At 39.6% G+C, this 24,851-nt stretch overlaps 1 protein-coding gene across 3 annotated transcripts; it reads left to right on the top strand.

The window, feature by feature from the left end:
• On the top strand, window positions 1–24,433 carry Lztfl1 (leucine zipper transcription factor like 1). 3 transcript variants are annotated; one of them, XR_013052527.1, is made up of 10 exons: window positions 1–143; window positions 4,612–4,736; window positions 8,128–8,322; window positions 9,669–9,729; window positions 11,546–11,617; window positions 12,963–13,028; window positions 13,115–13,192; window positions 21,710–21,886; window positions 23,160–23,291; window positions 23,976–24,433. XR_013052527.1 is itself a non-coding variant. In XM_006990787.4 (10 exons), exons 1-10 carry the CDS (start codon window positions 15–17, stop codon window positions 23,992–23,994), a joined length of 1,026 nt encoding a protein of 341 aa, XP_006990849.2. In that variant the 5' UTR covers window positions 2–14; the 3' UTR covers window positions 23,995–24,433. The 3 variants fall into 3 exon arrangements, 2 of the variants coding, with proteins under 2 accessions (XP_006990849.2, XP_076431660.1); XM_006990787.4 differs by having other exon boundaries at window positions 2–143; window positions 23,188–23,291; XM_076575545.1 differs by having other exon boundaries at window positions 72–143; window positions 4,616–4,736; window positions 23,188–23,291.
• The last annotated feature ends 418 nt before the right edge of the window (window positions 24,434–24,851 follow it).

Raw genomic sequence — 24,851 nt, 5'->3', positions numbered from 1 at the left:
GATACTGAGGGCCAATGACAATGTACAGCCGAGGGCCCACGTGCCTCCGTTCCCATTGGCAACCCGTGGCTTCTAAACAACCTACTTTCCTCAGGCCGCAGCTCAGGCCTCCGTGTTTCCTGTCTGGTCCCGCCACCGCCATGGTGAGTATCAGCGTCAGGAGAGGGTCCGGCTAGGGAAAGAACGACGGGCCGGGCCGCGCAGGCTGGGCCTCGGTGGGGAAGGGAGGCTAGCATCACCTCGGTGAGATCATCCTTGCTGAAGCCTTTCTCCGGCCTGCTCACCTCATCCTTAGCCGTGGTCTGGGACGCCCTGGCCGTCAGCGAAGGCCTTTGTGCACAGTTTACAGGCTGGTTCCAACTTTCTGTGTGAACTTGATTGAGTCTAACTTTCTGAAGCGCCTTATTTTATAGCTGATTAAATATGGGTGGTATTTCCTTTGTTTGGACTTGTGAAGACCATTAGGCTAGAATGTAGCTCTGTATTCGAGTTCGGGCTTAGCTTGAAACAGGTAAGACGGGAAAGAATACACCAGTTCACTCATCAGCTTACCAGTTTAAATGGTTGTATATGGATAAAAGCACGAAAATGAAGTTGAAGGGGTGGTGAAGTTATTGAGAGTGCGGCTGAAACGGGCTGCCAGCAAATCCCAGCAATCAGAATTCCTAGTAAGCCCTCACCTTGTATACATCTGAACAAAACAGACCACTCCTTAACCAGTCCCGAGCTTAGAACTAGTTCTGCTTCTCTTGATTTCAAAAACGAGAAAATGATGCTAGTGGTGTCACGGAGGGGGAGGGGGCTAGTGCTTAAAGGAGACCCCAGTGCAGCGGAGGTTTCCCCCCCCCCCATCCAGATTGGGCACGAACCACACCCAAACCCCTGTTTTAACAGAGAGGTCCTTTATTAAGCGGAGAACAAAAGTTAAAGTGGCTGCTTTTTGACTCAGGCAGAAAACAGCAGCAAATGACGTTGCAGATGTAATTTTTAAGAAGAGAGAAAGGGGAGCTCTGTGATACAGTGAGCTAGGATGCGGTGGTATATTTTTTTTTTTTTTTTTTTTTTTTTTTTTTTTAATTATAAATGCCCGGCTTTAGCTTGGCTTGTTTCTTGCCAGCTTTTCTTTTTTTTTTTTTTTTTTTTTTTTTTTTGTGTGATATATATTTTTTATTTTACAATACCATTCAGTTCTACATATCAGCCATGGGTTCCCCTATTCTCCCCCCTCCCACACCCTCCCCTTACCCCCAGCCCACCCTCCATTCCCATCTCCTCCAGGACAAGTCCTCCCCCGAGGACTGTGATCGACTTGGTAGACTCAGTACAGGGAGGTCCAGTCCCTTCCTCCCAGACTGAGCCAAGTGTCCCTGCATAAGTTCCTGGTTTCAAACAGCCAACTCATGGAATGAGCACAGGACTTGGTCCCACTGTCTAAATGCCTCCCAAACTGATCAAGCCAATCAACTGTCTCACCTATTCAGAGGGCCTGATCCAGCTGGGAGCCCCTCAGTCTTTGGTTCATAGTTCATGTGTTTCCATTCATTTGGCTATTTTTTTTTCAATAATTGAGTAAAACTGAAATTTATTATATGCCACAGTCGTCCTACGGACCTCCATGCTATATATATATAGCCTCTATGGTTCTATGGGTTGTGGTCTGATTGTTCATTTTATATCTAGAATCGCGGTGGTATATTTTGATTTTGATTTTTTGACTTTTTTTTTTTTTAATTTATTTATTATGGATACTGACTTCTGCCTGCATGTATGTCTTCACTCCAGAAGAGGGCACCAGATCTCATTATAGATGGCTTTGAGCCACCTTGTGGTTACTGGGAATTGAACTCAGGACTTCTGCAAGAGCAGGCAGTGCTCTTTATCTCTGAGCCATCTCTCCTGCCCCTGATTGCTGGACTTTAATACTTGAATATTTGGACCTTGGTAGTCAGCCTTAGGAGGAGGAAGTAGTCAAATAAGGGAATAGACTTTGGTGGCTAGCTTTGGGAATGTAATAGCAAGGCAGAAGGAACTGGGGAGAAGGGCAAGTCCTGCCAGAGCCATGCTTGCCACACTTGAGCTGACCAAAGTCCCTTCAGTACTTGTTTGTGTTCTTACTCTTTTCTGTCAGTTTGACAATTAATACTTGGGAATTGGGCATAGATAGTTCATTAGTAAATTGAAAGGGTTGGAAAATGACTCATCAAATAATGCACATGAAATAAAAATTTTTTAGCAATAGGCTCACTCTCCTGTTTGGATTCTTTTTTTTTTTTTTTTTTTTTTGGTTTTTCGAGACAGGGTTTCTCTGTGTAGCTTTGCGCCTTTCCTGGAACTCACTTGGTAGCCCAGGCTGGCCTCGAACTCACAAAGATCTGCCTGGCTCTGCCTCCCGAGTGCTGGGATTAAAGGCGGCGGCGGCAGCCGCCGCCGCCGCCACCACCACCACCCAGCCTCTGTTTGGCTTTTTTTAAAAAAATATTTTTATTGCCAGATAGTGGTGGCGTTCAGCTTTAATCCCAGCATTCCGGAGGCAGAGACAGGTAGATCTCTGTAAGTTTGAGGTCTGCCTGATCTACAGAGTGAGTTCAAAGACGTCAAGGTGGTTACACAGAGAAACCTTGTCTCAAAAAAAAAAAAAAAAAAAAAAGTGGGGGAGGAGGCAGAGGCAGGTGGATCTCTGAGTTCAAGGTCAGCCCATCTACAGAGCAAGTTTCAGGACACCCAGGGCTACACAAAGAAACGCTGTCTCCAAAAAAAAAAAATGCTTTAAAGATTTCATACATGCATACAATGTAATTAAAATCATATTTACTCCTCCCCCAGCTCCTCCCAGATTAATCTTGCAGTTTCTGTACCTACCTAGTATATGCTGCCCATTTACTCATGGGTGTGGGACCATCCACTGGGGAATGACCAACCTACCATGGGCCATACTCTTAAAAGAAACTGACTCTCCAGATCCCATAAATCCCTCCTGCCTCCATGCTAGATTGTTGATTGGCCTGGCTTTGTGCAGGCAACCACAGTTGTGAGTTCCGAGCAGAGCAGTCCTATCAGGTCTAGAAGACACTGTTTTGATCTGATCCTGTCCCTCTTCAGAGATAGTTTCTGTTCCTTGGAAGAGGGGTGTGACAGAGATATCCCAGTTGTGGCCAAAGTCTACTTATTCTCTGCACTTTGACCAGTTGTGAGTTTCTGCATTAACCACCATCTGTTGTACAAAGAAATTTCTCTGATCAGGTCTGAGAGCTTCATTTACCCGTGCAGCTTCTTGATTTGGTTATTTTAAAAACAGCATCTGGTTTATAACAAAAGCTAGGGGCTATTTTCAAACCAAATATCCTTTTTAAGGCTGTATTTGGTAAGGTGAAGTTTCTGTGATAGAAATCTGAAGATCAGTGTATTAAAGAATGCAGATGTTTAATTCCCTCTCACATTGCAGTCATCTCTGTTGTGGAATGTTATTTTATGTAAAGATGTGTTACATTTGTTTATGTTGTAGGATATTTATGTAAAAGTGTGTTACATTTGTTTATGCTGCATTTGTTTAATTAGGTAAAGATGTGTTACATTTGTTTTACCTTGCCTACCTAAGGCACCTGATTGGTCTAGTAAAAAGCCAATAGCTAGGCAGTAGAGGGATGGGCAGGGCTGGCAGGCAGAGAGAATAAAGTAGGAGGAGGAATCTAGGCTTGAGAGGAGAGAAGAGAACGAGGAGGAAAGAGAAGAAGAGGGGGAGATACCTGAGGCCAGGCAGCCAAACAGACAGACACGCAGGAAAGTAGGACATATAAAATGAGAGAAAGGTAAAAAGCTCTGAGGCAACATGTAGATGAAAAGAAACAGGTTAATTTAATTTATAAGAGCTAGTGGGACAAGCATCAGATAAGGCCAAACATTCATAACTAATATTAAGTTGCCATGTCATGATTTGGGAGCTGGTTGGTAGTCCAAATAAATAAATAAAGCCTGCTACAGTCTCTCATTTAGTGAGTGGGTCAGTGCTGCTCCGTGAGGTAAGGAGCAAGGTCTTTTATCTTTCTGGGACATAAAAATGGCTAGCATGGCTCATCCTAGTCACCCCCCTCTGCCAACTTTCAGAGAAATTGGAGATGACAGAGGTTTAAGGTATACCCCATATCTTAAGTCTTTAAAAGTACCCCATGCCTCTTTGGATTATTTCTGTTCCTGAGAAGTAGTCATATGACTGTATATTTGATTTCAAGGAAGTTCTAGCTGGATAGGTAGGAGGAAGAGAAGAAGGCAACCTGATAATACATCTAGCAGTTCTACAACACAGTATCATCATTACTGTCCTCCTCCTCCTCCTCCTCCTCCTCCTCCTCCTCCTCCTCCTCCTCCTCCTCCTCCTCCTCCTTCTCCTTCTTCTTTTTCTTTTCTGGATACAGGGGCTTTTGTGTAGCCCTGGCTGGTCTGAAGCTTACTATGTAGATCAGACTGGTCCCAAACTCACAGAGATCTGCCTCTGCCTCCCAAGTGCTGAGATTAAAGGTGTGTGCCACCACACCGGGCCCAACAAAGTATCTTACTTATTTTCATTGTTAGTTTTTTTGTCTGCTCCTCAGGACTAACAAATTCTCTCTTTTTCAGGCAGAGTTGGGCCTAAATGAGCACCATCAAAATGAGATTATTAATTACATGCGTTTTGCTCGTTCAAAAAGAGGCTTGAGACTTAAAACAGTAGATTCCTGCTTTGAAGACCTCAAGGAGAGCAGGTATCAAGAGAGTTTAAGGCCTTGCTTCTTAAAACTGTGGGTCATATAACTGAATGAATGTGTATTCCTTGAAAATTTGACAGTAGTAAAAGATTTCTGAAAATGCCATCACTAAAAATTAGTTCATAATCAAATTCATAATGTATCTGAAGTATTCATATAGCATTTGCCAATGTTTTATCATGTGATGACGTCACTGCAGCCTTGGCTCTAAACACTACAGGCACATTCTGCACTGCCCAGGCCATCATGCCACCCAGCTCAAATGGAAGCTGCCTGGAACTCTTTGGCTTAGACTATTGTATACTTTGAATTTCAGTGATTTTACTGTACATATAAGTAACCTGCTCTTATAGAAACATAATGTTTTAATTATGACAAACACAATATTTTCTTACCATCATTCTTCAGCATGTAAGTATCAAATTAGTGTATCTCTGGAGTCTATTGTGTTAGAGTCTTTGATTTTAAAAATTGTTATTTGAGTTGTTGTGTTTCATTAAAAAACCATAAAGTGAATTTTGGTGTGGGATTAAGATAGAATTTCCAACCATTTCTGAAATGGCCATAAATATATTTTGCCATTTTGTACTGTATATTTATGCAGAGCAGTATTCTCAATATTAATGGTTATAAAGTCAAATTATCAATCAACTCCGAAAAATGTTGAAGGTGTGCTCTGCTTTGTTTTATCAAATACTCAAATAAGATTTAATTGTTGCTAGAAAAATAAGCACATTATCTGATTATATAAAAAATTAGCTTTCAGCTTTAGTAAATGGCAAATTTTATATATAACAAGGAATTGTTGGTTTTTTTCTTTGTTTTTTGGGTTTTTTTTTTTTTTATTTTTTTATTTTCAGTTTTTCAAGCCAGGGTTTCTCTGTTAACAGCTATGGCTGTCCTGGAACTCACTTTGTAGACCAGGCTGGCCTTGAACTCATAGAAAGTTCTGCTTCTGCCTCCCCAAGTGCTGGGGTTAAAGGCATGTGCCATGACACCTGGTTTGTTTTAAGAAAACAAATTATGATTTTTAATTAGCAAATGTTTTATCTGTCTACTTGCTTACTTTAAATACCTGTGTATCTGGTCATGTAAAAATTTCTCAAAAAAGAAAGGGTACTGAGTAGATAAAGTTAAACTCTGATTAGGAAATCAGAGAAAAATATGGATTCTTCCTGGTAGCTAGTATGGGGATACCAGGATAACAACCATAGCAGTCACTGAGACAGGCTCCACTATGTTCCATGGATTTGTGAAATTAAGAAATACTTGTGGCGCCGGGCGGTGGTGGCGCACGCCTTTAATCCCAGCACTCGGGAGGCAGAGGCAGGCGGATCTCTGTGAGTTCGAGGCCAGCCTGGACTACCAAGTGAGTTCCAGGAAAGGCGCAAAGCTACACAGAGAAACCCTGTCTCGAAAAACCAAAAAAAAAAAAAAAAAAAAAAAAAAAAAAAAAAAAAAAAAAAAAAAAAGAAATACTTGTGGTGTGACAGTACCAGTACATTGTCAGACATGTACGTGGTAATCATTGTGTACTGGAAAGTTTCAGATAAAAATTGTGAAGGACTTATGTATCAAATCTTCCATAACTTTAATTTCTTGAATGATATCTTAAAAGAGCAGAGACATATGACATGGCAGTTATGAACCTGTGCTGTTCATTTAGAAGAATTAGGAGAGGGAAAGATATTATGAAACACTTACTTGGTAGTACCAAAATTGTTAGTTGATTTGAAGCAAAAGTTGTTAAGTTTTGTTGGACCAACAATGGAAAGTAAATGTTAAATGTCAAGTGAGATGTAAGTACAAAAAGTAAAGGTCTCCGGGTTGTCTATAGCTGTTGTGGAGGTCATCAGCCTTGAACTACTGTCTGTTCAACCAATTAACCTAATCTGGTGATCTGGTTCTTTAACTCCAGTGGATGAAAACAATGTAACTGGCAAAAATATGGTATAGTCTATTAAATAATAAAGAAAACACTAATATTTTAATAAGGAGATGTAGTGGGTAGCCATTCCAGCTTGGATCTGGAAGTTCCAACCCCCATTGAGACTCTGGCAACTGTCACACCTACGAGGCGGGACCAGGGGAGGCGCCTGGAGACCGGAGAGCTGGATGGGCCAGCGCTCTCTCTGTGCGCCTCCCCTGGTCCCGCCTCGTAGGCGTGACAGTTGCCAGAGTCTCAATGGGGGTTGGAACTTCCAGATCGAAGCTGGAATGGCTACCCACTACAAGGACTATGAAATTAAAGTACTATATTTTTTAAATGGCTATATTCTTTTAGTCAAATGATGTTAAAGAATCATCCATTAAATACTACTTAGTGGAATTTAACTGCTAGAAGTGTTTACTATTAATTTGAGTATAATTGTTGTAAGACTAAGTATAACCAACTCTTGCTTGATTTTGTCTGTTTGGAAGAAAAGTAAAAGACAAAGGTGAGCTAAGAGTCTGAGGGTGAGAGACTGGAGAGGCAAAGCTGGGAGAGACAAAAATTTTGTTACTGTGACAATATCATTGAGAGTAGGAGGTGTGCACAGGGTATGTTAAGGACTCTAACTCTTGGTCATGTTGCTGACATTGTTGGGCTTAGTCACCCACAGTGGACTCACAGGCAAATCTCTTCCACTCTCTAAGCCCTGTGTACAGTTACGGTATTGAAGATGATGGCCCATCCCCTGAAATTCCTTTCAAACCCAAGTATCTCCAATGAGAGTAGTTTTTAACGCTGCTATTGATGGAGACATTAACTTTTGTGATGTCATAGTGGTACTTTAAGACATTAGATTTTATTTTATTTTGTGTCTCTAAACCGCTAAGAAATTTTTTTATTTAAAGAAATTTTTCTATTCATTTCACATACCAACCACAGATCCCGCTCTCACCCTTCCTCCTGCCTCTCCCCATCTAACCCCCCCAGCCCCTACCTCATCTCCTCCTCCAAAAGCGTAAGTTCTCACATGGGGGGACAGCATACAAGTGCATTTTATGTCTCATGGGCATTTACTAACATTTAAGTGATTCACACTGTTATTAAAATGTTAGAAAAGTGACAGAAAATGGAGAAGCAACATGTTCTAGGTGACTTTTTAAGTTTCTAAATGTGTTAAGACTAATTTAGAGGAGTATAAAGTAAAAAAATAATAATATTGAAAAGTTAAAAGGATAGATGAAGGTTTAGAGGGTGTTTCTCAGCATGTAGTTGTATTTTAAAATAAACACATTTGAAGAATTATCCACAATCTAATCATTTTAATAAATCTCTCCCAGAGAGTTTTTCCTGTAATCTTTGATTCTTTAAATGTCAAAGTGTAGGTTTCTTGATTTCGGTTTCATTTTGTAAGTTGCTCCTGTGATAAGCTAGCCATTGGAGTCATAATGTTTTCAGGCTGGTGGAGGAGACTTTCACCATGGATGAGGTCACAGAAGTCCTGAATGGGCTGCAGGCTGTGGTACACAGTGAGGTGGAGTCTGAGCTCATCAATACAGCCTACACCAATGTGCTACTCCTGCGGCAGCTGTTCTCACAAGCTGAGAAGTGGTACCTAAAGCTACAGACAGACATCTCTGAACTTGAAAACAGGTAAAATTTGTACCTATAGTTGAGATATAGAGACCCAGGCATGATCTTAAAAGTTAGCAAATAACTTTGCTAGTGCATTTCTTGGGCTAGGGTGTGAGACAATATGGGTAGGGTGGCAGTAAGGCACAGTCACTAGATAATTCCCTTGAGTAGCACTCAAAGTCCTCTTAAAGATACTGATTCCACCATCCTTAGGTACTAAAAAAGCATTTGAGCCAAATGAAACTGCTTTTCAATCTATTTAAAGTAATGATTCCTTACAGCATCTTTGGTAGCATAATTAGTATTACAGTGGTCTTGATGCATAGATCTACTAAGTAATAAAGATTGGAACCTTTAAAAATATGTCGGAGTATCATTTCCATTTATTCAGACTATAGCACTGCAAATTTGTTTCTAGATAACTGCATTTGAAATCATACACTTACCTTAGGAAATGTAAACTATAAAAGGCTTAAAAGCTTTACAATATTGAAAAGCTCATAAATTGAAAAACCTCTAGTAAGATCAGTGAAGTTGAAGCTTGTCCTGAGAAATAGCATGCCAATTGGGCATCATGGTTCATACCTTTTCCAACACTTGAGAGGCAGAGGCAGGCAGTCTCTGGGAGTTCATGACTGCTAGGGCTATACAATAAGACTCTGTCTCAAAAAAAAAAAAAAAAAAATACATGCCAGAAGTCAAGAAGGACTCACTGCCAAGCTCTAGAAATTGTTCTCCAATCTCGCCTCAAGTGGAAAATTATGAGCAAATGCTAAGAACAGTCCCCCAAGCAAGGATGGAAACTCATTTGACTTCTGCAACTGTCAGTGACTGGTGAGAACATGCTGAGTGTTGATGTTTGAAGAAGGTAGAAGAATGGTCTCTAAGCAAGAGTATAGCCAACACATCAGTCTTGGTGGATCATTGGGGACTTGGTCACACCATCTGTATTTCCATAGAATATGCCGGTATTCTTGCTCAGTAGATGCTGTGGACTACTTTCATATCCAAGATAACTCTGTTACAAATCAGACTCTTAGGTAACAGTGAATATTATTGCAATAGAGAAATCATGATGCAACTCAGAAATACAACTGTCATTCATATATGTATTGACTTTTATGTCTTACTATATATATCATATACCTACCAAGTACAAAGTACCAAGAGCTATAGATGATTCAGATTTGCTTACAGGGGTGTGAGATTCCCAACCACTTGTAATTAAATATCAGTTTTGTACAATCTTATGCTCTTCTCATGAGCATGTGATAGGTTGGTTCTTGTGATTTTTTTTTTATTCTTTTGTGTGCTAGAAGTCTAATGTCAATGAATATTCTCTTAAATTTGCTTTTATTCTCCAGAGAATTATTAGAACAAGTTGCTGAATTTGAAAAGGCAGAATTTACATCTTCAAATAAAAAGGTAATTTTTATTATTTCTAAATCTGTATTTATTTTTACATGTGTGGTTATGCATTCATTTGCATGCCTGTTTGTGTATATATGGATGCCCATGTGCACAGCTGCTTGTGCACATGTTTGTCCTTGCATATGGAGGCCAGATATTGATGCAGTATCTTCTTTGATCACTTCCTACTTTATTTACTGAGGCACAGACTTTTACTAAACTTAGAGGTCACCAATTTATCAGCTAGTCAGCTTTCCCTAGGAATCCCTTGTCTCTGCCTATAGAGCCCAGAAATTACAGGTAGGTCACCATGCCTGCCTGGTTTTTATGTGGGTACTGAGAATCCAAACTTAAGTCCTCATGTTTGTGTGATAAGTTGAGGCATTTCCTCAGCTTCCCATATTTCTTAATAGCTGGTCTCTAAAATCCTCATGATATAACTAGTGGAGGTGGAAGTGAGACCTTTAAAGGAAAAGCATTCAAGTTGGGAGTAGAATTCAATTGCTACTCACACTTGCAAACCAAAGATGAAACGTTTTCGAAGTAACTGAAGAACTATTTCTGTCTGTTATGATACACACACACACACACACACACACACACACACACACACACACACACACACACACACACTCATGCACATGCGCACGCACACACTCCCTGCAGTCTAGTCTGAATCCCAGGCCTTGTAAACCCTTCATTCAACTGATGCAGTGCATATTCTTTATGGTGATCAGACCTATGGTTATATCCTGACTCTGCTTCTTATCTGTGTGCCATAGGCAGGTTACCCAAGACAGGAGGTGGAGACAGCCTGGTTGTCTTTCTAAACAATTATGTGCTGTGGTGTCACTTACTAGATACACCATAAATTATTAATAGTCCCTCTTGCCAGATAGCTAAACACTACTGAGGTGAATCCATGTATAGACAAACAGAAAACATTTTCTAATAACTCTTTGTAACATATTTCTGACTAAAAAAATTTTGGGTCAGAGGGCTATTAAAATACCCAAATATTTGTGCTAAGTTATTGTTCATCTGTAATTCCTTAGCCATTACAACTTCATGGTATAAGGTTCATACAGAAATTATTTTCAGCTACCACAGATGAAAATTCTAGTCCTAGAAGCTAGAGATTTTTTTTATCAAGTCTGGCTATGAGCTCCTTGTCTCCTTCCTTTCCATCTGTATGGATAAAAAGGTACAGGGAAACGCCGGGCGGTGGTGGCGCACGCCTTTAATCCCAGCACTTGGGAGGCAGAGCCAGGCGGATCTCTGTGAGTTCGAGGCCAGCCTGGTCTACCAAGTGAGCTCCAGGAAAGGCGCAAAGCTACACAGAGAAACCCTGTCTCGAAAAACCAAAAAAAAAAAAAAAAAAAAAAAAAAAAAAAAGGTACAGGGAAGTTGGGTTTCTTTTGAAAGGGTATTTTGTTGTGGTTTGGTTTGGTTTGGTTTAGGTTTTGGTTTTGGTTTGGTTTTTTTTTTTAAGACAGAGTTTCTCTATGTGTCCCTGGCTGTTCTGGAACTTGCTTTGTAGACCAGGCTGACCTAGAACTCAAAGAGATCCTCCTGCTTCTGCCTCTTGAGTGCTGGGATTAAAGGCATGCGCCACAATGCCTGGCTGGGTTTCATTTTTATCTCTGTCATATATTGGCACATCATAGGCGCTGAACATAACAGAATGAACCCAACAAGAATCATTACATCTGTGGAACTGAAGTCCTGGTGGATTGTTTATAGATATGTCTTCCACTTAGAAAGTGCAAATGTTTAATGATTCTTGCTTTACTCTGTGGTGATTTTAGATTGGTTTCTTCATTTGTTACAGCCCATCATAGATATCACAAAGCCTAAACTTGTTCCAATTAATGAAGGTGGAACAACAGAACTGCTAAACAAGGTAATATTCTCATTATTTTGGGAAAAGGGAAAACCTTGGTTCTGCCCCCATTTCCTGAGTAATGCTAGGGTAAGAGAAATAGTCTGTCACAGTTTTACTGAATGGAACTCAGTGACCAGAAGAGGGTATACCTACTTTGTAGAGTCTAAAGTGACTGATAGATCTTTTCATAGTAAAGTGTACAGCATGGAATTTTGAACTACGTTTTTCTGGGTGTGTATTTGAAATTTGTGATCCACAAAAATGTTAAGTTTTTTTAATGCTTATAGAAGTTATCAGCATAAAAATTTTTTCTCAACTCCATATTCTTGGCATTATGCATGTCAGATTTTGTTACACTTAAAAAGCAGTACAGTACCTAGTACACCCTCCAAACTGTTATCATTTCATTGGGAAGTTGGAACTAACATTTACAGAAGCAGAGATGAGAGAACTAAAGGGTCCTATGGGTGACATAGTTCTGTGTGGGTGGGAAGAGATAAGAACAGATGTTTGAATGATGTAGCCTCTGAGCTGGGTCTTAAAGATGAAGACAGGTTAAGTTAAAGGGGGCATGTTGGGCAAAGGAGCAGAATGGGTACTGGCCAGAAGCAAACAAAAGGTTGGCATGACTTAGAATAACAGAGCACAGGGGCCTCTGAGCAGTCCAGCATGTACATTGGAGTAAAATACAAAATCAGACTGGTCAGGTCGTTGCATCTCATCAGAACTGCATATGAATAAAGGTGTTTGGCCTCCCCTCAGAGCCATACAGAAGCTGGAGTACTGGGTACTAAAATGATGAAGGTAGTGTGTTTTCAGGGTTAAGTGGCAGCAGTGTAGCCAAGTTGCAGAATCAGAAAGCTAGGTGAGAGAGAATGGCTGAATACAGAGAACATACAGAGAAAAGGTGTTTCTGAGCAAAAAGTAACTAAGTCTTTGAGCTAAACTTGACTCACAGCTATGGGGTTGGGACAGGCTTTGTGAAAGTAGGATTTTACTCCTAACCAGAGCATTTGGATTTTTGAACCATTGCATAATTTTGGTTATTTTTTAAATAAAACAAGCAGTTATCATTTCAAGTGTTAAACATATTTTGGTTAAAATAATAAAATTTGGAAGCTGGAGAAAGGGTCCAGTGGTTAAGAGCACTTGCTACTTTTGTAGAAAACCCTGGCTTAGTTCCAAACACCCACATGGTAATTCACGTCCATCTGTAACTCCATTACCAGGGTGTCTTATGCCTTCATCTGGTCTCCACTGGCATGCACATTATATATATACACACACATAAGCAAAACACTCATGGACATAAAATAAAAATAAATCTTTAAAATAATAATAAAATTTGAATTTACTCACAAAGGAAATTTTAAGACTTCAACAAGAGAATGAGAAATTAAAGTCAAGACTGAAGACCATTGAAATACAGGTAACTGAGAAATCCTTCAATACAGTTACTGAAAAATTAAACTAGAGAGTAAAAGTTGAGTGTATCCTGTTTACATTTGATTTTAGGCTACAAATGCTTTGGATGAAAAGTCAAAATTGGAAAGAACACTTCAAGATTTACAGCTTGATCAAGGAAATCAACAGGTAAAACAATTTTATCTATCTTTTCCACATCTTCTAAAAAAATAGTTAGAATCTTTAGTTATAATCACTGTTCTCATGCTCTGTCTACCCCTGCCATTCTCTCTGCTGAATGCTATTGCTATCTTACATTGAGATTCCCTGGCTCAGAAACTCCATCCTTTGTCCATTTTTCAAGGAAGAGTCATAGCTCACAGGACTAGCATACATTAGAAATTTTAATAACAAGCAAGATGTTCTTAAATTTATTATTAATTTTTTCTCCTTTCCCACCTATACCTAATTAGAGTTGGGGAGTGGGAGAAGTTGAGGAAAATTTACATTTGGATTTTATTATTCTGAATGTTACTTGAGTTTTCCTTGGATGAGATGACAGTGAGAGAGACTTATTGGTTATGAGCTTCATTTGTATCTAGCATGCTGTGGGATACAGCGATATCCAGAGGGTAGCTCTGCAAGCCTACCTGAGAATAATAACTGAATGTTGCTCCACCTGCTTGGAGTCCATTAGTATAGCATTGCCTCTCCTGTGGTCCTCCCACTGAGTGTGACATGGTATTTCGATTTCATATGAACAAGGCCATGTGGTGAATTTTCATTGTAGAATTGTCTTTTCTGTGGTTGTCATTGTAAGTGTCTGCTAAACAATCTTCAAATCTACCTCTGTATGTTTTTCTTTTTTTCATTTCAAACATAATTTTTTTTCTTTTTTATGGAATGGGTATTGTGCCCAGAGCTATACATGCTAGGTCAACACTCCCATACTGAGCTTTATCCCCAGACTTCATTAGGTTTTATTAAACTTTTTTCTATGAAAAAAATTCAAACATGCAAAACTACCTAGAGTAGTGTAATGAACCCCCATGAGCGCACTGCTCAGCCTTACAATCACCCGGCGTGGCCAGTCTGGCTTCATTCCTACTTGTGCCTTCTTCCCTTCATCCATGTCTGTGTGAAGCAAGTCTCAGACATTATTTTTCTGTAACTACTTATTGATACAATATTTCTTATATGACTAAGGGGAAAAAAGTGTGTGTGTATGTGTGTGTGTGTGAAGGGGAGGGGGGAGAGTGTTCCAGAACAGCTTTATAACTTCAGTGTTCAAATGTTAAACATTTACAAACATTTTTGGGTAAGTTAAACATTTACAAACATTTTTGGGTGATGAATTTATTTAAAAGCCATTTGTTTACTATTTGATTCAAAAGCAAAGTGGATACATGCTTTTACTAGTTGGAAGGTCTCTTTAAAGACTAAATATTTTAAAATTCAAGTATTGTTTCATTTTGTTGAAGACACTACTTCATCCTCATATCAAGCAATTATAGGCAATTTTCTGTTGCACCAATGCAGATCTTTTTTTCTGTCAAAAGTTTTACCCAGTCAAAAGCAAGATTCAGATGTAAGATTGGTAATGCAGTTGTCAAATTCTGCAGAAGTGTATATAACTCAACAGGAAAAACATAAAACCTTGTAAATTTAGACACTCTTATAATCAATAATCATTAGTAATGTTCTCCATAGTTTCTTGAATAATAATTAAAACATTTCTATTAAATTTTTTATGAATGTGACTAATCTAACTATTACACCTATACTACTTGTTCTTTGAGAGAAAAATCTCACTGTTTCCAGCTTGGCTTGGAACTTGCTATATGTAGCCCAGGCTAGCCCACATAATTCAAAATCTTTACTATGTTTTCCCCCTTTATCCAAATTTTTTTTGCTTGTTCTTAATTATAAAACTCTAGACAAAATACTTTGATTGTGTTTCCCTTTCTCCAATTCCTCCCAACTCCTCCCCATTCTCTCAACTTATCTCTTTCAAAACAAAAAGAAACATACATACCAAAAAAAACTCCCACAAAACACAAAAAGGAAAAATTAAAGTAAAAAAGCAAAAGAACAATAAGACAAAAATATGCCAAAATGAAAGAAAGGGTCCACAAAAATACCATTCTGTTTATTTTGTGTTAGGCAATTATTCCTCGGCATGGGACCTGCCTTGAAGTGTGTGGTTGAGCCAGTGAGGCTCCAGTAGAGAAAACTGATTTTCCCTTTGCCAGAGGGTATCAATTATAGGTCCCTTTTAGGTCAAACCCCATGTCCACTTCCCCCTCTCATTGCTAGGACTCTACCTGTCTTGAACCTGTACAGGCCTTACATATGATGCCATAGTCTCTGTGAATTGATATGTTTATCAAGCCTGTTGTGTCCAGAAGACACTTTGCTTGGAGTCATTCCTCACTTCTGGCTTGTACAATCTGTCTTCCTACTCTTCTACATAGCTCTCTGAGCTTTAAGGAGAGAGTTTTGATGAAAATATCATTTAGGACAGAGATCCCCAAAGTCTCTCTCTCTGCACATTGTCCAGTTGTGGATCGCTGTGTTAGTTCCCATGAACTGCAGGAAGCTTCTCTGATGTGGGTTGAACAAGGTACTAATTTTTGGGTATTGCAGAATGTCATTTTATTGCTGTGTTCCTGTAGCAGAATAATACTAGTATGTTTTCCCTAGGCCTGTGATCTAGCTAGTCTTGTGTTCTTTGGCCACCTTAGCAGTATCTGGTGTGTGTTCCATCTCGTGGAGTGGGCCTTAAGTCTAATCAAAAAGTGGTTGATTACTCCATAGTCAACTATTGTGTGACTATTACACCTGTATGTCTTACAACCAGGTCACTGTTGTAGGTCACAGGGTTTATACCTGCATCATACTGATAATTATTTTTCTCCTCCAGTAGGGTGCAGAGTACCTTCTAGTACTATGAGTGCTAGTCAGTAGGGATGAAGCTTCTAGTTAGGCACCATCTCAACTTCATTCATGTTCAATGACATGAGTAAGTGTTGTTTTCATCAATAGGGCCTTAACATTAGATTCTAGAGAGTAAGTAAGAGCTTGAGCAATAGCTGTGGTGCTTGAGTTTCCATGGGGCTGCTTTAGCCAACAACTCAACAAGATGTAACTCATTCCTGACACTGGAGGTTTTACTCAGTAGCATAAGATGTCTAGTGTTGTGGGATATCTGTATACTGTGTGAAGATATATTGCTATGATTGGTGTAATAAGAGCTGAATAGCCAATAACTAGGCAGGCCTTGAACTCTCAGAGATACAAATGGATCCCTGAATGATAGAATTAAAGGTGTGTGCTACCATTGCCTGACTTCTATGTCTAATATAGTGGCTGGCTTTTTCCCCTGATCCTCAGATAAATTGTACTGGGGGACACAGTATATTGGGGGACACAATACATCACCACAAACCAACTATTTGTATTATATTTTTTGTTTTGTTTCTATTCCTTGATTTCAGCCCTGAGTTTATTTCTTGCCATTTGTTCTTTTTTTTAAATTTTATAATTTAATTTAATTTTACATATCAGCCACGGATTCCCTCGTTCTTCCCCCTCCCACCCCACCCCCACCCCGCCTTCCCCCTAACCCACCTCCCATTCCCATCTCCTCCAGGGCAAAGACTCCCCTGAGGATTGAGTTCAACCTGATAGATTCAGTCCAGGCAGGTCCAGTCCCCTCCTCCCAGGCTGAGCCAAGTGTCCCTGTATAAGCCCCAGGTTTCGAACAGCCAACTCATGCACTGACTACAGGACCTGGTCCCACTGCCTGGGTGCCTCCCAAACAGATCAAGCTAATCAACTGTTTCACTTATCCAGAGGGCCTGATCCAGTTGGGGGCTCCTCAGCTATTGGTTCATAGTTCATGTTTTTCCATTCATTTGGCTATTTGTCCCTGTGCACATATGTTCTTTTTTAATATTATTTATTCTTGTTGATCTAGTGCTTTCAAATGTTTCAATAAGTTAGTAATATGAGATCTCTTTAGTTTTTTTTAGATTACACAGTGTTTTATTTTTTTATTTTTTTTATAAATATATTTTTTTAAAAGATCTATTTATTTATTATATATACAGTGTTCTGTCTGCACATATCCCTGCAGGCCAGAAGAGGGCACCAGATCTCATTACAGATGGTTGTGAGCCACCATGTGGTTGCTGGGAATTGAACTCAGGACCTTTGGAAGAACAAGCAGTGCTCTTAACCTCTGAGCCATCTCTCCAGCCCCCTACACAGTATTTTATTAACTTTAATTTTTTATTAAGAAAATTTTTTTCATTCAGTTTACACACCAAAGATCCCCCTGTTCCCTCCTCCTGCCCTGTGGTGGTATTGTGTTCCCCAAAATATTGTGCACCCAAATAAACTTATCTGGGATCAGAGACAGAACAGCCGCTAGATACAAAGGCCAGAAAATGGTGGCACTCACACCTTTAATCTTAGCATTCCAGAGGCAGAAATCCATGTGTTCAAGGATACAGTCAAACTTGGTGACTCACGCCTTTAATCCCAGAAAGCAAGCCTTTAATCCCAGGGAGTGGTAGTAGAAAGCAGAAAAGTATATAAGATGTGAGGACCAGAAATTAGAAGCATTTGGCTGGTTAAGCTTTCAGGCTTTCAAGCAGCAGTTCAGCTGAGATTCATTCTGGATGAGGACTCAGAGGCTTCCAGTCTGAGGAAACAAGATCAGCTGAGAAGCTGGCCGGGTGAGGTAGCTGTGGCTTGTTCTGTCTCTCTGATCTTCCAGTGTTCACCCCAATTCCTGGCTCCGGGTTTGATTTTATTAATAAGACCTTCTAAGATTCATGCTACACTGCCCCCCTAGCTTCCCCCTCCCAACCTACCCCCTCCACTCCCACCCACAAGAAGGCAAGGCCTCCCATGGGGAGGCACATTCAGTAGAAGCAAGTCCACATGAGTTGTCCCATCATAGGTAATGGGCTTCACAAAGTCTGCTCATGCACTGGAGATGGATTCTGATCCTACCACCAGGGGACCCCCAAGCAGATCAAGCTACATAACTGTTTTACCATGCAGAGGACCTAGTCTAGTCCCATGTAGGCTCCACAGCAATTGATCCAACTTTCATGAGTTCCCCTTTAGTTTGGTTTGGTCTTCCCTGCATGTTTCCCCATCATGATCCTGATGAACTTGCTCATAGAATCCCTCTTCTCTCTCTTTGACTGGATTCCTAGAGCTCTGCCTGGTGATTGGCTGTGGATCTCTGCAACTGCTTCCATCAGTCATTGGAGAAAAGTTCTGTGATGACAGTTGGGGTATTCACCAGTCTGATCTCTGGGGCAAGCCAGTTCAGTTCAGGCACCCTCTCCACTATTGCTACTTGCCCAGGCTGGGGTCATCCTTGGGGATTCCTGGCAACTTTCCTAGCACCAGGTTTCTCTCTATCCCCATGAGGTCTCTCTCTATCATGGTGTCTCTTTCATTGCATCCCCCCTCCCTCCCTGTTCCAGCTCAACCATCCCATTCCCTTATGTTCTCATCACCTACCCTCCATTGCCCACCCCTCATCCCCAGTTTACTCATGGAGATCTTATCTATTTCCCCTTCCCAGGGCCATCCACGCATCCCTCTTTAAGTCTTATGTAGGCATTTAGTAATATGAACTTGCCCATAGAACTGCCTTCATTGTATCCCATAGGGTTGGGTATGTTATGTTTTCATTTCATTCCATTTTAAAGTTTTTATTTCCTTCTTGATTTCTGTCTTGACTCATTTTTCATGCAGTAGTGAGTTTCACAGTTCCCATGAGTTTGTATACTTTCTGCTGTTTCTGTTGTTATTGATATCCAGCTTTAATCCATGGTGGTCAGATAGGATGCAGGATGTTATTTCAATTTTCGTATATCTGTTGAGATTTGTTTTGTATCGGAATATGTGGTCAATTTTGAAGAAAGTTCCTTGAGCTGCTGAGAATAAAGTTTAGTATTTCACTAGATGTCTACTGGGTCCATTTGATTTGTGATGTAATTTAACTCCAGAATTGCTCTGTTTATTTTTTGTCTGAATGACCTGTCTATTGGCAAGAGTGGACGAAGTGGGGTATTAAAGTCATCCACTATCACAATGTGAGGGTTTATATGGATTTTGGCTGTAATTGTGTTTCTTTTGTGAGTTTGAATGCCTTTGTGTTTGGAGCATAAATGTTTAGAATTTTAATATCTTCTTGGTGGATTTTTCCTTTAATGAGTATGTAGTGTCCTTCCTTATCACTTCTGATTATTTTTGGTTTGAATCTATTTTGTCAGATATTAAAATGGCTATACCTGCTAGCTTCTTGGGTCCATTTGTTTAGAATACCCTTTTCCATGCTTTTGTCCTGAGATGGTGTCTATCCTTGATGATGAGGTGTGGTTTTTGGATGCAGCAGAAAGATGGATCCTGTTTTCTAATCCAATCTGTTAATCTCTGTCTTTTTATTGGGGGAATTGAGACCATTAATACTGAGTTATTAATGAGCAATATTTATTGATTCCTGTTATTTTGTTGTGATATGGGTTTTCCCCTTTTTTGATTTATTGTCTGGAATTGTTTATTTGTGCCTCTTTGGGTGTAGTTAACATCTCCAGATTCAAGTTTTCCTTGTAGTGCCTTCTGTAGAGTTGGATTGGTAGATTGCTTAAATTTGGCTCTATTGTGGAATATTTTTCTTTTTCTCTCAATTGTAATTGATAGTTTGGCTGGCATCTGTTGTCTCTCAGAGTTTGTAGAACATCTCTGTACAGGCCCTTCTGACTTTCAGAGTCTCCATTGAAAAGTCAGGTGTTATCAAATGGGCTTGCCTTTATATGTGACTTGGTCTTTTTCCCTTGCAGTATTTAACATCCTTTCTTTGTTCTATACATTGAGTGTTTTTATCTTGATGTGTTGTGGGAAATTTCTTTTCTAGTTCTATGTGTTTGGTGTTCTATATGCTTCTTGTACCTTGATAGGTACCTCCTTCTTTAGACTGGGTAAATTTTCATCCATGATTTTGTTAAAAATAGTTTCTGTGCCTTTGACCTAAGTTTCTTTTTAATTTCTTTTTATTTAATGTTCATTGATGTTTTGCCTCCATGTATGTCTGTGTGCGGGTGTCAGAAGCCCCGGAACTGGAGTAGCAGACAGGTGTGAACTGCCATGTGGGTGCTAGGACCCGGGTCCTCTAGAAGAGCAGTTAGTGCTCTTACCTGATGAACCATCTCTCTAGCCTGAGTTTCTTCTTTTTACTCTAACCCTATTATTGCAGATTGGTTTTTTTCATAGTGTCCTAGATTTCCTGTATATTTATTTTGGGGCGTGGATTTTTTGTTTGTGTGTTTTAAGATTTAGCATTTGCTTTGACTGAGCTATCTATTTCTTCTACCTTGTCTTCAAGACCTGAAATTCTCTCTCCCATCTTTTGTAATTTGTTGGTGGGGCTTACTTCCAAGGTTTTTAGTTTGGATTTTCTTCAGTGGTTTCTACTTTCATGCTTTGCAATGTTTTCATTATTTCATCCAACTGTTTGTGTTTTCACTGTCTTCATAAAGACATTTGTTTATATCCTCTTTAAGGTCCTTGAACATATTCATAATTGCTATTTTGAAGTCCTTGTCTGGTGCTTCAGCTAGATTGCATTTCTTGGGTCCGATTACTACAGGTTCCTGGCCTCTAGAAGAGGCATGTTGTACTGGCTGTTGATTTTTGTATTTTTGTGCTGAGATTTAGGCATCTGGAGTTAAGATGTTTGAAGTGTTTCTTGGTGTAGATATCTAGCTGTGTCTTTGTTTGCTGTTGCCCACTCTGGGTTCTAGGCAAGTGGAGTCCCTAATAAAGAGTGTTTCTGCAGGTTGAGAGTAACACAAAGGAATGGAGATGGACTAGGAAGAAAGGCTGAGAAGGGCAGCATGAAAGAGCTAGGGGGCTGGGGTCCACCCCAAAAGGAAGAATCCAAGAAATATAGGTGTGGTGAGAGGCACATGCAAGTAGGCTGCTGCGAGAACAAAGAATAAGTCTAGAGAGGTTGGAATGGAGACAAAAAAGAAGAGTTGTTCTGTTTGATTTTTAATTTGACTTTTCAGAATGATTTGTCAGGGGACTAGGATATAGCTCAGTTAACTAAATGCTTGCTTAAGCAAACACAAAGCCCTGGATATGATCCCTAGTACCACATAAACCAGGCATGTCGGTGCATGCCTGTAATCCCAGCACTTGGGAGGGTGAAAGCAGGGTAGGTGTTTGAGGTCATCTTTGGTTACAAAGCAAATTTGAGGCCAGCTTGATTTATAAGAAACTCTGGTGCACACGCACGCCACACCCCCTCCCACCTTCCTACCCCCTTCTCTAAATGACTTGCCATTCCAACCCTGGTACACACAACTTGGTCAAATTAAGATCTCATTTCTCTCTTGTTCATTTTTGACTGAAATCCTAGCAGTTCAGAAATGATATTTTCTATATTTGGAATGCAGTGACTACTGAGTATCTGCTGTGTGTATACCAAGGCTGAGCCTGGATTGAGCCTGCTGGCAACCCTGCTGGGACTGGCACTTACCCAAACGGGTGAGAAAAACTATGTGCACACACAACACGGCATTACCCTTTGTCTCCTTGGATGTTGGATCACTATTTTAAAACATCTGTTATTTAATACATCAAGGGAAATTTTATTCATGTATTTATTTTTCATAGGATTTTATAAAGGCCCATGACTTGGATGACTTGGAAAACACAGTTGCAGCTCTTAAGAATGAATTTCAGAAAACACTTAATGACAAGACAGAAAACCAAAAGTCTTTGGAGGAGAACCTAGCAGCAGCCAAACATGACCTCCTCAGAGTACAGGAGCAGCTGAGCATGGCTGAAAAGGTCAGGAGACACATACAGAAGGCTTTCACCTGTTCATGTCTGATTACCTAATGCATACAGCAGAGAGGAACAAATTTGACTAGATAAATGCTAGACAGTTGTCAGATTATTTTTACTCTGAGTTTTAGTCAATGTATGTTCTGAAGAGGTATCATTTCTGGGTACTTATGTTCTTCTATCTTTGTGATAATAAGCAAACTGCTCTCTTCTTCCTCCATGTGCTCCCTGCACTCTACACCCTTGTGTTGCTCTCTGCTGGTTCTTCCCACTGCCTGACAGAGACCTGGATGGCTGGTGTGTGTGTGTGTGTGTGTGTGTGTGTGTGTGTGTGTGTGTGTGTGTGTGTGTGTGTGTGTGTGACCTTTTCCAAAATGTTTTATATGAGAAATACATAGAGAGTAGATTCTTTACTTTAGGGTGTAGACACTTAAAAATGTGGTTGTGGGGCATGAGAGATATCTCAGCAGTTAAAAGCATATGCTATTTTTACAGAGGACCCAAGTTTAGTTCCCAGCACCCACATGGTAGCTCATAACCATCTGTAACTCCAGTTCCAAGGGATCCAGTGCCCTCTTCTGACTTCCATGGGCACCAAGCATTCATGTGTTATACATATATACTTGCAGGTGAAACACTCACATACATAAAATAAATAAGTAATCTTTTTCAATCATATGTATTTTTTAAAAAAGTATTATGGGTGCTAGGGATGGAATCCAGGACTCATGCATGCTAGGTAAATGTTCTACCAGCTGTGCTACAGTCCAGTCCTAGGAACTAAAATTAAAAAACTTCAAATTAAGGGCTAGAAATATGGCTTAGTTGTTAAGGCTCTTGGAGAGGATTTGGCTTCCAGCACTCACATCAGATGGCTTACAACTACGTATAATTCTTGTTCTCTGCATGAATGTAGTTTACATAAACTCATGTACACATACACATAAATAAAAAATGAATACTTGTTAAGACATTCAAATTAAAAATCCTCCTCCTTGGGTTTTTAGAATTGGGGGATTTAGAAAAATATTGGACATATCTTACATGAAAGTTAGTTTGTATGTCATACAGAATCCCATATCTAGGGCATAGTGTACTTGTTACTTGCTAACATGATGTTACCTTGGAAAATAGTACTGTTTTATTGGCTTCTCCTTTAAAATATTTTTAAAGTTCAGACGATTTTAATTTTATACAAGAATGTTTTTAAGGAAATAAGAAAATTGGCAGTGTACATTTTTATCACATTTGTTATTCTTTCCTTAACATTTCTTAGTAATGGGCTGACATTTTTCACAAAGCAGGAGTTAGAAAAGAAATTTCAACAAACAGCAGCTTATCGAAACATGAAAGAGATTCTCACCAAAAAGAATGACCAAATCAAAGACCTACGGAAAAGACTGGCAAAGTAAGCTGGCTGATCCTGCCTTGGAGTTCCTCTCCCCACTTGCCTGCTGGCACCAATAAGTCAAGCTCTGGGTATGCCCATTGTTTAGTCCCCAGGGTTGCTTTTAGGCTCAGCTAGACATTTTCTTCACCACTCTGTACTCGGTTGCTCTTGGCAGTGGATCATTAGCAGGTAATGGCACAAAAATAGCAGCTAGCAAGGGAGCACTAGGCATTTATGCTCCATGAGTTCTCCTGGTGCTAATGTCCTTTGCTTGTTGGGTCAATGGCTTTGCATAGAAATCCAGCTGAAGCTAGCATTTGCCTTTGTCAGAGTTCTCAGGGAAGACATATATATGTAAAGTGAATTCAAGATCAGATTTGTAATGGGAAGGGGTTTGTTAGCCCTTAACTCATAATCATGTCAGCTGTTCTTGATGATCCGAGAGTTGTCATAATTACACTAAGCTATCATGGATCTAAATGCCAAATGCTGGTCTGGAATCTGAAGACATCTTAGGTGATGTGATAATAGACTCCAACTCACCATCATAACACTAGTCTTGAATATAACTGACTTTTGTTACAATAGGCGTGGAAAGTGAGCAGTAATGGCATTCCTGGGCTAGTTACTGGAGGTATTTCAGTTATGACAGCAACAAGAACAAAAAAGATCATGACCATATGCTCTTAATTTTATCTCCAGATATGAATCTGAAGATTAAAGACTGAAAGGTTTTCTCCAGAACCTGCCACACATGAACATACAAGTTATCTCCATTCACCTCAGGCATGTATTTTGAAGCATTTTGTCATATTCTCTCCTTTTTCTAATGTTTAGGCTTTGCTTGTAATACTAGAATTAGTATTCTTATCTTCAGTTCTCTAATTGAGAAGAGAAAAAAGAAAGTAATGATTCTTTTTTGTTGTCCCAAACACCTGTCTGTCAAGTGCTCCAGTCGCTGTGCAAGTACAGTGAGATTTCTTCATGGTAGAAAAGAGTTTAGAGTGGGAAGAAGAGCCATCCTTTTGTATTAGTAAGAAGAGTGAACATTTTAATGTTAGATAAGCCAGTACCATCAATACTTGTACAGTCTCTGAATGTAAAGATACATAGTAAAGTTATTAAGTTTACAAATAAATCTCTTATTTTTAATAATGAAATTCTAATTAATTTACTCTATCTGATAATCAAAATGTATAAACTCATGGAAAATATGTTTACTGTTTTCTATAGTCACCATTTTTAATCATTTATAAGGGAAAGTAAGCTGCAGTGAATGTGAAGACTCAGTTAACCTTTGCATCTCTCTATCATGAGTGCTGCCTATCAAAGGAGATGCAGTCATTTTTTGCATCCTGACTTCTTATGGGTTTGTGTTATGGATGGAGAAGTCATATTCATCCTTTGCTTTCATAGTTTAGAAAGCAGATGGACTCAGAGTACATGCAGTCTCTAGATTTATTTCCAGAATATCTGTTTAGCCTATATGTGAATTAGAACTCTTTCAAACTTTGACTCAACAGAAAGTCAGTGACTAGGTTCCAGGTTGGACTTTGGGTTGTGGTTTGTATATGTATA

The sequence above is a fragment of the Peromyscus maniculatus genome, chromosome 7 (assembly GCF_049852395.1).
Source record: "Peromyscus maniculatus bairdii isolate BWxNUB_F1_BW_parent chromosome 7, HU_Pman_BW_mat_3.1, whole genome shotgun sequence".
NCBI lineage: Eukaryota > Metazoa > Chordata > Mammalia > Rodentia > Cricetidae > Peromyscus > Peromyscus maniculatus.
This window is presented reverse-complemented; position numbering and strand designations above follow the sequence as displayed.

Excerpts from the sequence above, each read along its gene's own strand:
- Lztfl1 (XM_006990787.4), top strand. The coding sequence starts at position 15 with ATGACAATGTACAGCCGAGGGCCCACGTGCCTCCGTTCCCATTGGCAA. Across the intron at positions 8,323-9,668 it reads ATCTCTGAACTTGAAAACAG|AGAATTATTAGAACAAGTTG; the intron begins GTAAAATTTGTA and ends TTTATTCTCCAG. Across the intron at positions 13,193-21,709 it reads TTGATCAAGGAAATCAACAG|GATTTTATAAAGGCCCATGA; the intron begins GTAAAACAATTT and ends TATTTTTCATAG.